The following is a 17,752-nucleotide window of genomic DNA, read 5'->3' on the forward strand; positions in this document are numbered from 1 at the left end:
TGGGACAAATGCTGCATTTGACTCAGTCTCCATGCATGAAGTATCACCTGCTTGAAAAGAGCTCTAAGAAACTTAACAGAAGGCAGGGATCTCATCGTTTTGTCTGCCAGCGAGTCTTATGTCACTGCTACCAAATATAATAGTAAGATACTTCAATTTCCTGACAATCCTGCACAACACTGATTAAAAATGACCTGACTGGCAAGAGCCAAAAGAAAACCCTCAACCTCCTCAAGAAGAATACACTTCCTCCCAATATTATTTAGATTTTGCATTACCTGATTGTTGTTCCTCCCAGACACTACTGCCTACCAAAAATCCACAAGGATGGTGAATCCTTCGCCTTATTCTTAGTAACTACCTATTTTGTAGCTAAGAACCTTGTATCACTTCTGAGACCACATGTCGGCACCACATCTGGAACAGAGAGGTTGCCTCAAGATGCTCAGATTACAACCATCAGAATTCTTGACTTTTCTTTTTGTTTACAAAAGTTTCTTTGCAGTGTTCTCTAGAATTCATTGACAGCACTATGAAGATCACTATCGTTCCTTTTAAACATGTGCTAACTTCAATACGGCTGTTATCCAGTGACAAGCAAAGAGTGTTTTCATAGGAAACTCTCTGTCTCCTGTAGTGGCTGAACAGAAAACGATGCAGTTGGCAGCTTTAACACTTAGCGTTTCATGGTACATGGGATGGCATGCTTGTGGTGTAGCCTCACTGAAAACAAACGTTGTCCACATTTCTTCACCATCTAAATTTGCTTCATTCAAATAAAGTCTGTGGTGGAGCTGGAGAAAGATGGCTTTTATCTTTCAGCAGCAAATGTTTATTGACCATTTCACAGATGAAATACATAGTTACATCTTAGTAAGTGGTATTATTTGTCAACAATTGTCGAAGTACAGCTGGATGTAATATCCTACCTTCACAAAGTTCTCTCATTTTTTAAATTGCATTTCAGAAGATTTCTGCTCTTCAAATTGCAATTTAAAATACTGACTTTAACACTTATTTTTGTTAGACATGTATTAGAGCACAATTAAGTATAAAATTGCCCTACTGCTATACATGTTGTCGTTAGTTATAAACAGCTGCAAGCACCCACGCCTTGATGACAACTATGTAATGCTCACTACTGGATAGTAGTCTCAAACACCACTGTGGTGTGCCACCCTACAACATGCTTCTTGCTGCCGCCTACATTCCAGGGAATATGTTAAATTTAAAAACCAAATAAATGACAACCTAAATTCATTTAAAAGATTAATAAAGATAATTTCTCTTTAAAGTTTTGAGAAATTAAGTCTCTCTACAAACATCATAATGTCAGTTTACTACTTGGAGAGTGTCATGAAATCGATGTCTCCATCAAAAGTACTTTTCAGCTCTTCTTAACACACTGATGGAAAAAAATTGCAACACCAAAAAAATAATTAATAGAGAGTAATGAAATTCTGGGAATGCTTTTGTCTAGGCAGTCTGCCGAGCGCTGCTGGAAGCGAGATGCACTCAGCCGTTATGTGGCCAATTGAGGAGCTACTTGATTAAGAAGTAGCGGCTCCAGTCACGAACCTGACTGTGGCTGGAAGAGTAGTGTGTTGACCACATGCCCCTCCATATCAGAACCCAACTGAGGATAACACTGCGGTTGGTCTGTAACACAGGGCATTTTGAGGCCTGTTCAGACAGTATTTGTCAAGGTAATATATTTAAGTGATTAACATTCCAAGATTACCGGTTAATATAAACAAGAGGTAAGCCATTACAAATGTGAAATGGTGGTGCATTAGAAACTGGTGCAACTGCCAGAATGTTGAATGCAAGCATGCAAATGTGGATGCAATATGTTTTGCATGTGCCAGATGTCAGTTTGGGGGATGGAGTTCCATGCCTGTTGCACATGGTCAGTCAATACATGGAATGTTAATGCTGTTAGTGGATGATGCTGGAGTTGCCTTATGATGATGTCCCATATGTGCTCGATTGGAGACAGATCTGGTGATCATGCCGGCCAAAGCAACCTGTCGACATGCTGTTGAGAATGTTGTGTTACAACAGTGGTTTGTGGGTGAGCATCATCCTGTTGAAAAACACTTCCTATTTGCTATCCATACGTGCTACCAAAACAGATTGACGAACAAATTTGCAGTCAGAGAGGGTGGCATAACCACACAAGTACTCCAACTCCTGTGTAGGTCCAGTGTGCCTATCATGCAGACAAGTTCGTTGCAGGTCCTCAACTGGCCTCCTCCTGACAAACAGCCATCACTGCCACTGATGTAGAACCAGCCTTTATGGGACAACACAACAGACATTCACCTTGCCCTCACACAAGCTCTCGCTTGATGCCACTGAAGTCACAAATGGCGGTGGTTTAGGGTCTGTGAAATTCACACTACAGGGTGTCTGACTCAGAGTTTTCCTTGAAGTAAATGATTTGTAATGTTTTGTTTTATCACTGTGCTGCCACCAACTGCTCACACTGCTGCTGCTGATGCAGTACAGTGCACCAGAGCTATACGCCGACCACAATGGTCTTCCCTTTTCGGAGTGCCACATAGCCGTCCTGAGCCCAGTCCTCTTGCAACCATGCATTCTTGTGACCATCACTGCCAGTAATCATGTACAGTAGCTACACCCCTGCCACATTTTTCTTCAGTATCACAGAAGGAACACACAGTTCCTCAGTCTCATTACAGAACCTTGTTCAAAACTCAGGTGTTGATAATGGTATCTTTGTCACCTTAAAGGGATTATTGACTAACATCAACTCACAATGTCCAGTCTCAAAGATAACTAACACTGATGTGACAGTATATAACCTTGTATGACTACATTTGTCATTCAAGGTAATACTTATTCACCATAGTTACTTAAAGCAAACCTGATCTGCAGCCTGAATGTGATGCTATTAGCACCACTGCTATGCAATTGACGCAAAGTTTGATAGACATCTTTCAGAAGTAGAAACAAGCATACCAACTTTTGTTTATGTCCACAAGTCCTTGGTGTTGCGATTTTCTGTTCATCAGTGTATTATGTGAAGAGGTAGGCCAGTAATCTTCTTTGCTTGATCCATCTACTTGCTGCTCTTCGTTATGGTTTACTACATTTGATTTTGCCTTGCAAGATGGTCTTTTGTTAGTTCTCTTTTCCTTCTCTCAAAATGTGCCCAAGAAACTGGAGGTACCTTAATTAATATGGGAAGATAAGCTTCTTGTGACACTATCTCCTCTGATAGTAGCATTGGTTCTTCGCCTGTCCATGGTATGTGTAGCATCTTCTGCTAACACCACAGCTGAAAGGCACCAATTCAGCTCTCGTTCCTAGATTTTATGATCTGGGTCTTACAGTCATACAAGAACATGCCCACAGGGAACACCGATGACTCCACCTAGCACAAATTCGATGTTTTCAATATTACCTGGTTCTGTCATATCTATCAAGGTTAACTATTGTGCCTCATCAAAGGATGATTCATCATTTTACTTTACCACAGTTTCTTGTGTCATTGATCAGAGGACCTGGACATTAACAGTCATCCACAATCTCCAGATTTCATTCATACCTTTTTGATAGATTATTATTAGTTAGGTCTTTTTCCATGTTTACCTATTGATAGAAATTTAAAGTATAAGTCTCCATTCTTAAGAAGAGACTGGTAAATTCATCCTCAGTTCCAGAAATGAGGGCAGTATCATCAGTAAAAAAGGGAAATGGATAAGTTAATGTTAAATATAGTGGGAATTAGTGAAGTTCAGTGGCAGGAGGAACAAGACTTTTGGTCAGGTGAATACAGGGTTATAAATACAAAATCATAAAGGGTAATGCAGGAGTAGGTTTAATAACAAAAAAACGGAGTGTGAGTAAGCTACTACAAACAGCATAGTGAACGCATATTTGTGGCCAAGATAGACACGAAGCCCACACCTTCTACAGTAGTACAAGTGTTTATATGCCAACTAGCTCTGCAGATGATGAAGAAATTGACGAAATGTATGATGAAATAAAAGAAATTATTCAGATGGTGAAGGGTGACGAAAATTTAATAGTCATGGGTGACTGAACTTCGGTAGTAGGAAAAGGGAGAGAAGGAAACGTAGTAGGTGAATATGGATTGGGGCTAAGAAATGAAATAGGAAGCCGCCTGGTAGAATTTTGCACAGAATCATAGCTAACACTCGGTTCAAGAATCATTAAAGCAGGTTGTGTACATGGAAGAACCCTGGAGATACTACAAGATTTCAGATAGATTATATAATGGTAAGACAGAGATTTAGGAACCAGATTTTAAATTGTAAGACATTTCCAGGGGCAGATGTGGACTCTGACCACAGAATATTGGTTATTAACTGTAGATTAAAACTGAAGAAACTGCAAAAGGGTGGGAATTTGAGGAGATAGGACCTGGATACACTGAAAGAACCCGACGTTGTACAGAGTTTCAGGGAGAGCATAAGGGAACAATTGACAGGAATGGGGAAAGAAATACAGTACAAGAAAAATGGGTAGCTTTGAGGAATGAAATAGTGAAGGCAGCAGAGAATCAAGTACGTAAAAAGACGATGGATAGTAGAAATCCTTGGGTAACAGAAGAGATACTGAATTCAGTTGATGAAAGGAGAAAATATAAAAATGCAGTAAATGAAGCAGGCAAAAAGGAATATAAACGTCTCAAAAATGAGACCGACAGGTAGTGCAAAATGGCTAAGCTAGAGGATGGCTAGAGGACAAATGTAAGGATGTAGAGGCTTATCTCACGAGGGGTAAGATAGATACTGCCTACAGGAAAATTGGAGAGACCTTTGGAGAAAAGAGAACCACTTGCATGAATATCAAGAGCTCAGATGGAAACCCACCATCTAAGGAAAGAGGGAAAGCAGAAAGGTGGAAGGAGTATATAGAGGGTCTATACAGAGGTAATGTTCTTGAGGACAATATCATGGAAATGGAAGAGGATGTAGGTGAAGATGAAATGGGAGATATGATACTGCGTGAAGAGTTTGACAGAGCACTGAAAGACCTGAGTCCAAACAAGGCCCTGGGAGTAGACAACACTCCATAAGAACTACTGACGGCCTTGGGAGAGCCAGTCCTCCCAAACTCTATCCTGAGACTTTAAGAACAATATAATAATTCCAATCCCAAAGAAAGCAGGTGTTGACAGATGTGAAAATTACCAAACTATCAGTTTAATAAGTCACAGCTGAAAAATACTAACACGAATTCTTTACAGATGAATGGAAAAACTAGTAGAAGCCGACCTCGGGGACGATCAGTTTGGATTCCGTAGAAATGTTGGAACACGTGAGACAATACTGACCCTACGACTTATCTTACATGAAAGATTGAGGAAAGGCAAACCTACGTTTCTAGCATTTGTAGACTTAGAGAAAGCTTTTGACAATGTTGACTGGAATACTCTTTTTCAAATTCTGAAGGTGGCAGGGGTAAAATAAAGGGAGCAAGAGGCTATTTACAATTTGTACAGAAACCAGATGGCAGTTATAAGAGTCGAGGGACATGAAAGGGAAGCGGTGGTTGGGAAGGGAATGAGACACGGTTGTAGCCTCTCCCCAATGTTATTCAATCTGTATATTGAGCAAGCAGTAAAGGAAACAAAAGAAAAATTTGGAGTAGGTATTAAAATCCATGGAGAAGAAATAAAAACTTTGAGGTTCGCCGATGACATTGTAATTCTGTCAGAGACAGCAGAGGACTTGGAAGAGCAGTTGAAAGGAATGGACAGTGTCTTGAAAGGAGGGTATAAGATGAACATCAACAAAAGCAAAACAAGGATAATGAAATGTATTCAATTTAACTCAGGTGATGCTGAGGGAATTAAATTAGGAAATGAGATACTTAAAGTAGTAAAGGAGTTTTGCTATTTGGGGAGCAAAATAACTGATGATGGTCGAGGTAGAGAGGATATAAAATGTAGAATGGCTATGGCAAGGAAAGCGTTTCTGAAGAAGAGAAATTTGTTAACATCGGGTATAGATTTAAGTGTCAGGAAGTCATTTCTGAAAGTATTTGTATGGAGTGTAGCCATGTATGGAAGTGCAACATGGACGATAAATAGTTTAGACAAGAAGAGAATAGAAGCTTTTGAAATGTGGTGCTACAGAAGAATGCTGAAGATTAGATGGGTAGATCACATAACTAATGAGGAGGTACTGAATAGAATTGGGGAGAAGAGAAGTTTGTGGCACAACTTGACTAGAAGAAGGGATCGGTTGGTAGGACATGTTCTGAGGCATCAAGGGATCACCAATTTAGTACTGGAGGGCAGTGGGGAGGGTAGAAATCGAAGAGGGCGACCAAGAGATGAATACACTAAGCAGAGTAGGCTGCAGTAGGTACTGGGAGATGAAGAAGCTTGCACAGGACAGAGTAGCATGAAGAGCTGCATAAAACCAATATCAGGACTGAAGACAACAACAACAACAACAACAACAACATACTACAGTGGAAAACTTTTCTTAGTCTTGGAAACAAATGAAGGCAGCGCCACGGAATTAATGACATTTTTCAGTTGTCTGCCTCAAATTCATGATTGTCTCTTGAGTAGCTTTACCTGTCACAATACCTTCTTGTTCTACAGAAGTCTGATATTGAAGGAATTTCTTTAGACATTGATTCATAATACATATGAGGACTTTGGTAGCATGTGATATTACTTCTTAACAGTTTCTACATATGCCACAACAGCTTTGACTTTGTGCACTGCTCTCCTTTTGTTTACTGCTGCGTAATGCATGACCCAAATAAACTGGTCTCAAGCTGATTCCAAACACCTGTTTTAGTATGATTGTTCAGTGTACTGGTGAGGATTTTCGGATACACAATGTGAGTTCACATACCAAAATAGGTTGAAAATGCTTGTTAAAACTGAATATCCACATGACCTAATATTAAATTTATTCAGAAACTAAATGCAGTTTGTCTGGAAGTCTTAACTCATTCACATCAGAAAACCTGTAAGGATAAAGAGGCAGGCCCTTTCTGATAATTTTCTGACATAACTGGCACCGTAGTTTGTTGGACTTTCCCACAGGCTATCATTTGTTTGAGCAATGTTTTCTGTTGTTTGTTCTCATTTCAGAAATTTTTCTACTGATTGACTTGCTGTTTACATTAACTTGTCACAAAATAGAAATAAATAGCTTTTACGTTGCTTTTATTTCTTCTATCCACAATTTCCAATGACATTACATCAGTTTTACACATTTTTATGAAGTTATGTATTTTGTGGTTAATTCTTGTTTGGTTGTATCTTAATAACTAATTTGGTATGTCATCACAAGGAATAGATTTCAAACAATAAAGAACAAATTAAGAAGTACAAAAAATTGTTTTATTAAAATAAATTATTGATCACAAATTGGCTTCTTGTGATGTATAGAAATTTCATCTATTGTTTGAAACAGTGACTTTTACAAAATTTGTAACATAAAAATTCTTCTGAAATCTCATACAAAATATAGTTAAGATAGGAATTCTCCAATAAAGGCATTAAAAATGAAGATAATGCATGCAAAAATTTCAACAACTATGATACCATTTTCATTTATTTGCCTGAAATTCTTTTAGAACAAAAATAATTCCTATTCCCTTATTTGAGTATTACATGACAACAAAAATGAGCAGTATCTTAATTGTGCTGAAAATTGCAAGTGGAAACTATCATATGATCAATAATTACATTAAAGTAAATCTCAGTCTTCAAAATTATTTATCTATCTTAAAGCTATACTCCAAATAACTTGACAGTCTTAGGTAAATTGCCAGTCTTAGGTTGTACTGGATATTCCATAGGAATGTGGGGGAAGAAATCATAGTATTCAATCTTAAAATATATGTCATGTAACAATGCCATATCTGACAAATTTCAACAGTAGAAACTGGGAAGGTGAAAGAAAGCATCAACAAGGTATCCTTAACAGCTGAGTATTGCCTAGCAGTTGATGCAATCAAAACATTTGTAAATAGACTAATCTTTACCCAAACATACACCTAATATCAGACATAATGTGAAATGTGTTATGCACAAACTTGGCACACAAGCTCATCCAACTACAGCACTGATTTGTAAGAACACCGTACATAGAAAAAATGAAATGTCACATCACAGCATAAAAATATCACAGTAATAACACACAACCATGTAAGGCAGAAACACATAACTTATTTTTTAAATGGCTACTTCAAATATTTAAAAAAATAGTAACTGAGCATTTGGAACAACCCAAAGGGACTGTTTGTATTTTCAATCCTAAAAATAAAAAATTGTTTATATATGAGTACAATGGACATAAACAATCATCTCTTGATTTAGAATCAAGAACTGAATGTAAATGAGAATTTAATGTCCATGAGATCAGACAGTTATTAATCTAATAGAAAATCAGTCCTTCACAGAAGGAACAGACAGGAGGAGGAGGAGAAAAATAAGTTACTGGCACAAACAATTCTTGTTGGTGGGAAGAAAGACTGTGAATTTCGAAATACCAGTCTCTTGCAGAAGTTTACATAAATTTTAACATACACAAGTACATGAAATTGCAGGTACAGTGGAAAAGAACATTAATTCTTTGAGTAATTCATATACTAAGAAATGCCCAGTATTGAAAATATTGTCAACACAATAAAAAAAAGTACTCTCCGACATCAACAGTAACACTGTGTCTCCTTAGAATTTATAATACCAGAGATCAAAGGCATTACACCTCTCACATCAAATAAATTATGAAAAAAATGTGTGTTGCATGTTCACACTGCTATTATAGAAGCCCAACGTGTAACAGGCATGCTCTTCTAACACACTTCATTTACCTCAATTACTTTTTACTTCTAATACTGAAAATGCAGCACTGCTGCAGTAGACATTTACATTGCTTCACTGAGGAAACACACAACAACTACAACAACAACAACAACAACAAAAATTTAATGACTCTATTCTTAACCAGACTGGTTAAAACAAGATGAAATCAATAAGACTTATAATTTCTCAAAGCTCTTCAAGTTAATTAAATCAGGATTTTTTTGCTTAATGGTTGCAATTCTTTTGTACATCATTCATCTAACAGAAACAATAGACATTGAAAGCACATGTATTCATGGGAACTTGAGAAAGTTCTAAATATCACTTTCTCATGATCTGCCAGACGTTTCTGGACTGCTGGTTACACTAGTACAGGTGCCATAACCATGGTCTGGTGATTCAGTAAATTTCCTCTTCCTTTCTTCAGCTGCCTTGTTGGTAGGTTGATTCAAGTGGTATACACTGAGGGAAAAAATTTCAATGATCGTCAACATACCATATAACAATTGAAACTAGTGTCTAGTTATTCTGCTGCCATTCCAAAGGCTTGATCTAATTTTGAATTTTAGTTGTAGAGCACCATAAATGGAAATGATTCTAAATCACAAGGGTATTGCATGACAGTGTTATTTTCAAATGTAAGTTATACAAACTGAATTTGACAGATTCAATTGCCAAGTCAGGCTATACACATATCAATCTTAATACAACAGCAATGATGTAGCACTGTGTGTACACCTGTCAGTGTGCTAAATTCTACAGTGCATGTTTACACATCACAGCTATGATTCTCCTACTACTATTACAGTTGTGTGGGTCTAGAGAAAAGGTAAAGAAATGTATGTATCTGAATGGCATCTGTTCTGTTGGACATGTCCTCAATATCAGTGTGAATGCACAAATATCATAGAAACTCCTATGGCAATTAGGATTTATGAGTAGAGTATTAATGGATGAGAGACGCTGCATTGCAGCGTGCAGCAAGTTAAAAATTTGTGTCAGTTAGGGCCATGTTTAGATGGTCAGGTGGTTAAGCTAATAAGAAATGGTAACTCTGGGTTTGAGTCTTGGGCCAGCACAAATTTACAATTTTTGCCATTATATTACCACAATGCCATGTGCAGCTAGCTGCCATGATTTCCCAACCATCCTTCCCCTTTCCTACATTTCATGTTACATAAAAGTTGGAGAGAAATGGTTACATACTTAACAAACTAAGAGCCCAGATTGTTTTCTCTTATTTATTTGTGAGATCACTTGGAAAACATTATGTATAGGCTATCTATGTAGAGGCTATCATGGCATTTTCTTTTTTTGTGCCAGACAAGCTCATAGTGTAGCCTAGTAAATAAGCATACACATTGTGACAGAACTACCGACTTTGATGACTACAAATCATTTAATTTCAATGGCAAGCTTAATGAGGTTTATTTGTGTGAAATCTTTTTACAGATCTCTAGTCAATGTACAAGTAGCAGAAAATGACAATTCTGAGAAAGTTGCTGCTGACTAACCAGCAAAGCAGCAGCTTTTCTGCTAGTTTTACTATTATAAGATATAGTCTTTATACACACACAGATCAGGCCTGGCCAAATAGTGCTCCAAGCACAGTGGCATGTAGACTGAGGGGTGAAGGAGGGAGATTACAAAAATGGCCACATCTGGACGCTGCCAGAATTGGAAAGTAACTTTGGTAGACACCAAGCAGTACGGGACAGTAGTACTTGCATCAAATTAGATTTAAATTCTGCATTAGGGGTACTATGGCATCTATGCACTTGTACAAAAAAGAGAAAGTGGAGAATCTGCTCATTCAATACCAAAAGGAAATTGCCTTGCTTTTCAAATTGTTTAAGGTCAAGCACAGGACTTAATATATCATAGCACTTTATGAGCTGGAGAAACATTATTAGAATGTCATTACAATGCCAGCCACAAAGACAACACGATGATGCACTTGTTTTCAGATGAGGCCAGCTTAACTGAACATAGCCATTAGGGAATAAAACTAAGCGTAAGTAGAGTGGTGACAAAATTTTTTATTGTCTTCCTCACGAATTATTTGAATACTTTAACTGACTTAATGCAAGGGGAGCATCATTTGGTAACAGATGTGGCAGATGAGACTGATGCTATCAAATAAAAATTAATCCTGTGGAAAAATCTGTTTTAAGTTCATGATATGAAACATTTCCCATAATTCAAGACAGTCAATTATAGATCAAATATGGCTGAATATGTTTCAGTAATTGGAACATTTCATCATGAGTTCTCACAGAAATTGCAACACACTGCACGACTGAACATGGATTTCAATTTACTTGTCAGATCATTTTTGCATTTTTCTGCTAATGTACCTCATTACTTTTCACTTCAGATGACAGGTATACAGTAGAGCACGCAACTCCATAATCTGTTTGTCCAATCCAGCAATTTATGACAGACTTTATAAAAGGTTACCTCAAGAGCAATGCTCTCAACTACACAGACAAGCAGCTAAAGTTATTTTAATGTTTAGTTTGACAATGAGTGTGAATTTTTCTTCTTCTCTCATGAAATTGACAAGGTCCTGTGAACGTTAAGAATATAACCTACACAACCTCTTGTGTTTGATTGTATCATGAGCCATAGTTCCAGAATTATTACAAATTATAAAATTGAAAAGTGGGTAAGTTTATATGCTTATAGGTAATACATTGATAGTTCTGATCACTGTGTTGGCATTAATATTGCATTTATTTAATCAAGCAATAAAAGTAAATGCTTTGGTAGAAAAGTAAAAATTTGAAAATAATTACATGATAAACATCTGCTTATAAAAGAATGCTGCAATATTCATCTCATAGTTGCCTTTTCAGGAATAGTCTCATGAAGGCAAAATAAAACAAACTCATTACAATGACACTAAAAAATGGGAACTGTTGTGGTGGTTTGACTAAATATATAATAATGACTATATATATAACTGTATGAAAGGAAAATTCAGTTGAGAAAACTAACAAATTATGAGACAGCATTGCTGTCAATTACTTAAAGAAGGCAGCACTGCCAATACACACACAAAAAACAGATGTGACACACTATCCAGCTCTTGGAATGAATTGTTCATTTATCAGAGAGAAGAAAAGGAAGGGCAGGTGATTAAGACCCCAGAACGAGAAGGACTCACTTCTAGTGAGGACAGGGGGAAAGGGGGGGGGGGGGGGGGGGGAGTGGGTCATTTTCAAACTCCACCACAAAACTGACTTACCGCATTATAAGTTCCATACACGGTTTCAGATCACTGAGGCGATACTGCGTTACTTCTAGAAGTCCAGGTGTCCACTTCTCAGAGAGACGAAGTCTTATTCGTGCTAGAGCAATGCATGACCCAGCAACAAGAGATGGATTAAAAAGATGAAACCCTGGATCTGCAATACAGAAAGAAGTACAGCTATGATTATAAAACATTAATAACATTATCCCAGAACATAAGACTCCGACAAAAGTGGGTGCAGAGAGAGAGGGAAATGGGCAGAGGGGTTAGAATAGGTGGAGAGAGGGAGGGGATGCTGAGAGATAGGATGGTGGGTAGAAAAGGGGGAGGTGGGTACAAAAGGGAGACAGGGAGGGAACGGGAGAGGGGAGAGATAGAGAGGGAGAGGGAGGGGGGTTGGTTTGTGGGGGTTAAAGGGACCAGACTGCTACGGTCATCGGTCCCTTTTTCCAAATACTAAAAACACTCACAGAGGATAAAAACGATCAACAGACGATAAGACAGACGACACAGAACAAGAGAAACGTAGACAAAGACCAGACAAGACAAACTAAAATCACACAGTGTGTGACAGTGGTTGGCCGACCATACAAACAAAAGGGAAAAGCCAACCACCGAGAAACACATGAAAAAAAAAAAATCAGACAAATTGTAGGCCATAGGCCAGAATCAACACAAAAACACACACTTACATTAAGCGATAAAATCCCCCTGCCTGAATAAAACGCAGAACTATGTCCGCTATGGAAGAGTCATCAGATAAAAGCGCAGAGAGCGTATCAGGCAGCGCAAAAGTCTGCCTGAGCACAGTTAAAAGGGCGCACTCCAACAGAATATGGACCACCGTCAAGAACGCCCCACAACGACGAAGAGGGGGATCCTCACGACACAGTAAATAACTGTGCGTGAGTCGGGTGTGGCCAATGCGGAGCCGACAAAGGACGACTGATTCCCTGCGGTTGGCTCGCATGGATGACCGCCACACAGTAGTCGTCTCCTTGATACGGTGGAGTTTGTTTGGCACGGGCAGGTTGCGCCAATCAGTGTCCCATAAATCGAAAACTTTGCGGTGTAATAGTGCCCGCAAATCAGTCGCCAGGAGGCCAATCTCCAGAGATGGTGCACTAGTGGCCTCTTTCGCCAGGCAGTCAACAGTTTCATTTCCGGTTATCCCAACATGGCCTGGGGTCCAAACGAAGACCACAGACCAGCCGCAACGGGCAAGAGTATGCAGGGACTCCTGGATAGCCATCACCAGACGAGAACGAGGGAAACACTGGTCGAGAGCTCGTAAACCGCTCACGGAATCGCTACAGATAATGAAAGACTCACCTGAGCAGGAGCGGATATACTCTAGGGCACGAAAGATGGCGACCAGCTCAGCAGTGCAAACACTGCAGCCAGTAGGCAACGAACGTTGTTCAGAATGGTCCCCTAGAGTTAGTGCATAACCGACACGACCAGCAACCATCGAACCGTTGGTGTAGACAACGCCAAAGCCCTGATACGTGGCCAGGATGGAATAAAAGCGGCGTCGGAAGGCCTCCGGAGGGACTGAGTCCTTCGGGCCCTGTGTCGAGTCGAGCCGAAGGCAAGGGCAAGGCACACACCATGGGGGTGTACGCAGAGGTGACCAGAAAGGAGGTGGTACAGGGAAACACCCAGGCCCGTAGAGAAGCTGTTTGACGCATACGGCGATTGGACAACCCGACCGAGGCCGACGTTCTGGCAGACGGACGACTGACTGCGGGAACAGGACACGATAATTTAGATGCCCGGGTGAGCTAAAAACATGGGCAGAATAAGCAGCCAGTAATTGTTGGCGTCGTAACCGCAGTGGAGGGACACCTGCCTCCACAAGTATGCTGTCCACAGGGCTGGTCCGAAAGGTACCAGTGGCAAGGCGTATCCCACTGTGGAGGATTGGGTCCAGCAGCCGCAACGCAGATGGGGATGCTGAGCCATAAGCCAGACTCCCATAGTCCAGACGGGACTGGATTAATGCCTGGTAAAGCCGTAGGAGAGTAGATCGGTCAGCGCCCCACCTGGTGTGGCTCAGGCATCGCAGAACATTTAGATGCCGCCAACACGCCTGTTTAAGCTGCCAAATATGAGGCAGCTAAGTCAACCGGGCATCAAGAACGACCCCCAAAAACCTATGTAACTCCACCACTGAAAGAAGCTCGCCGTCAAGATAAAGCCGCGGCTCTGGGTGAACAGTGCGTCGCCGGCAGAAATGCATAACGCAGGTCTTGGCTGCCGAAAACTGGAAACCATGCGCTACAGCCCAAGATTGCGCCCTGTAGCTGACGTTCAGCAGCTGCAATGCCAATAGAGCTGTAGTAAAGGCAGAAGTCGTCAGCATACAGGGAAGCGGAGACAGAATTTCCCACGGCCGCAGCGAGCCCGTTAATGGGAATTAAAAACAGACAGACACTTAGAACAGAACCCTGTGGCACACCGTTCTCCTGGACTTGGAAGGAACTATATGAGGCCGCGACGTGCACGCGGAAGGTACGATACGACAGAAAATTGCGGATATAGATCGGCAGAGGGCCCCGAAGGCCCCATCCATGAAGTGTAGAAAAGATGAGATGACGCCATGTCGTATCATACGCCTTCCGCATGTCGAAAAAGACAGTGACCAGATTATGACGGCGGGCAAAGGCAGTACGGATGGCCGACTCCAGGCTCACCAGATTGTCGGCGGCGGAGCGGCCTTTACGGAACCCACCCTGAGACGGAGCCAGAAGGCCCCGAGACTCCAGTACCAATTCAAGCGCCGGCTCACTATCCGTTCAAGCAACTTGCAAAGAACGTTGGTGAGGCTAATGGGACGGTAGCTGTCCACCTCCAAAGGGTTCCTCCCCGGTTTTAGAATGGGGACAACAAGACTTTCCCGCCATTGCGACGGAAACTCACCCTCGAGCCAAATGCGGTTGTAAAGGTCGAGGAGGTGTCGCTGGCAGTCCACTGAAAGGTGTTTCAGCATCTGAGAGTGGATGCTATCTGGGCCAGGAGCGGTATCAGGACAAGCGGCGAGGGCACTGCCGAATTCCCACTCACTGAATGGAACATTGTACAATTCAGGATGGTGGGAGCGAAAAGAAAGACTCCGGCGTTCTATCCGCTCTTTAATGGAGCGGAAGAACAAGGGGTAGTTGGCAGAAGCCGAATTCAGAGCAAAGTGCTCTGCCAAGCGGTTTGCAATGACGTCGGAGTCAGTACAAACTGCTCCATTCAGTGAGAGCGCAGGGATGCTGACAGGGGTCCGATAGCCATAGAGGCGGCGAATCTTGGCCCAGACCTGCGATGGAGTGACATGAAGGCCAATGGTGGACACATACCGCTCCCAGCACTCCTGCTTGCGTTGGCGGATAATGCGGCGGGCTCGCGCACGCAGACGTTTGAAGGCGATAAGGTGTTCGATTGAGGGATGTCACCTGTAACGCTGGAGCGCCCGCCGGCGAGCTTTAATCGCTCCAGTGATCTCAGGTGACCACCAAGGCACAGTCCGCCGCTGAGGGGACCCAGAAGAACGGGGAATGGCAGATTCGGCGGCAGTTACGATGGCGGTGGTGACCGATTGAACCACTGCATCAATGTCATCGTTAGAGAGAGGCTCAATAGCGGCAGTGGAGGAGAACAAGTCCCAGTCAGCCTTATTCAGAGCCCATCTGCTAGGGCGCCCAGAAGACTGACGCTGTGGTAGTGACAGAAAGATCGGAAAGTGGTCACTACCACAAAGGTCGTCATGCACTCTCCATTCGACAGACAGTAAGAGGCTAGGGCTACAGATCGAAAGGTCAATGGCGGAGTATGTGCCATACGCCACACTGAAGTGTGTGAAGACACCATCATTTAATATCGAGAGATCGAGCTGCGCCAATAAATGCTCAATGATGGCGCCTCGACCTGTTGCCACCAACCCACCCCACAGATGGTTATCGGCGTTAAAGTCGCCAGGTAACAAGAAAGGTGGCGGCAATTGGGCTATCAGAGCAGCCAGGACATGCTGTGCGACATCACCATCCGGTGGAAGGTAAAGACTGCAGACGGTAACAGCCCGTGGTGTCCACACACGAACAGCGACAGCCTCTAAAGGTGTTTGGAGAGGTACAGACTCGCTGTGAAGAGAGTTCAGGACATATATGCAGACGCCACCAGACACCCTTTCATAAGCTGCCCGGTTCTTATAATAACCCCGGTAGCCACGGAGGGCGGGGGTTCGCATTGCCGGAAACCAAGTTTCCTGCAGAGCAATGCAGAGGAAAGGGTGAAGACTGATAAGTTGGCGGAGCTCAGCTAGATGGTGGAAGAAACCGCTGCAGTTCCACTGGAGGATGGTGTTGTCCATGGCTGAGAAAGGCGTGATGGGACTGGGAAGGGAGATTATGCCGCTGGGTCACCTGCTGCCTCCGACTGAGCACCTGTGATAGTGCTTTCCATGGCGCCTGATGGACCGGCGAGATCGAGGTCCTCAGACGACGCCAGAATCTGCACCGCATCCTCAGACGCAGATCTGGAAGGTTGTGGTGGGATGGCTGCCACCGCGAGTTCCTTGGGCTGAGAGATCTTCTTGGGTTTCTCACGCCGTTCCTTGGGTTGTACCGCCTGGGAGGGCTTCACCGATTCAGTCTGCGGGACGGAGGAGGATCGTGAAGCCCTACAACCAGCTGTTTGCGGGCACTTACGCCACTGTCGGTCGTCAGCCTTCTCGCTGGCGGAAACCTGGGAAGGGAGGGACCCAAGGGACCCCTTTCGAGTGTGAGAAGCCGAAGAAGTTGGACACTTCTCCAGCTTAGAAGTGGGGACGGATGTCCCCGATGGGTGGGATGGTGTTGCTCCTGAGGTAGGCGGCGCAGGAGCAACCCGGTGGGTAGAGCCCCCCACTGGCGAGGGGGCAGGAGGAGTTGTACTACTCGTCGATCCGGCCACAATTTGAGAAACAGACGGGGCTAGCACAGGTGTTGTAGCAGCAGCGTAGGAAGATGTCAGTCTCACAGGATGTAGTCGGTCGTATTTCCTTTTGGCCTCAGTATATGTTAGTCGGTCCAGGGTCTTGTATTCCATGATTTTACACTCATTCTGGAAAATTCGGCAGTCTGGCGAGCAAGGTGAATGGTGCTCCCCGCAGTTGACACAGATGGGAGGTGGGGCACATGGAGTATTGGGATGTGATGGGCGTCCGCAATCTCGACATGTGAGGCTGGAAGTGCAGCGAGAAGACATATGGCCGAACTTCCAGCATTTAAAGCACCGCACTGGGGGAGGGATATAGGGCTTCACGTCACATCGATAGACCATCACCTTGACCTTTTCCGATAAGGTATCCCCTTCGAAGGTCAAGATGAAGGCACCTGTAGCAATCTGATTTTCCTTCAGACCCCGATGAACGCGCCGGACGAAATGTACACCTCGACGCTCTAAATTGGCGCGCAGCTCTTCATCAGACTGTAAAAGAAGATCCCTATGGTAAATAACTCCCTGGACCATATTTAAACTCTTATGGGGTGTGATCGTAACGGCAACATCCCCCAACTTGTCACAAGCGAGTAACTGTCGTGACTGGGCAGAGGATGCCATTTGTATCAGGACTGACCCAGAGCGCATTTTTGACAAGCCCTCCACCTCCCCAAACTTGTCCTCTAAATGCTCGACAA

General features: G+C 42.5%; 1 protein-coding gene across 2 annotated transcripts in view; it reads right to left on the bottom strand.

Annotated features, from left to right (window-relative positions):
• Positions 1-7,672: 7,672 nt before the first annotated feature.
• The window catches only part of LOC126342899 (cyclin-J), a 54,797-nt gene continuing 44,717 nt past the window's right edge, over positions 7,673-17,752 (bottom strand). For both annotated transcript variants that reach the window (XM_050001895.1, XM_050001894.1), the window contains exons 5-6: positions 12,084-12,243; positions 7,673-9,295 (exon numbers count right to left, since the gene is read on the bottom strand). In XM_050001895.1, coding sequence (XP_049857852.1) covers positions 9,163-9,295; positions 12,084-12,243 — 293 coding nt within the window. In that variant the 3' untranslated portion in view covers positions 7,673-9,162. The remainder of the gene's footprint in view (positions 9,296-12,083; positions 12,244-17,752) is intronic.

The sequence above is a fragment of the Schistocerca gregaria genome, chromosome 1, assembly GCF_023897955.1.
Source record: "Schistocerca gregaria isolate iqSchGreg1 chromosome 1, iqSchGreg1.2, whole genome shotgun sequence".
In the NCBI taxonomy this organism is placed as follows: Eukaryota; Metazoa; Arthropoda; class Insecta; order Orthoptera; family Acrididae; genus Schistocerca; species Schistocerca gregaria.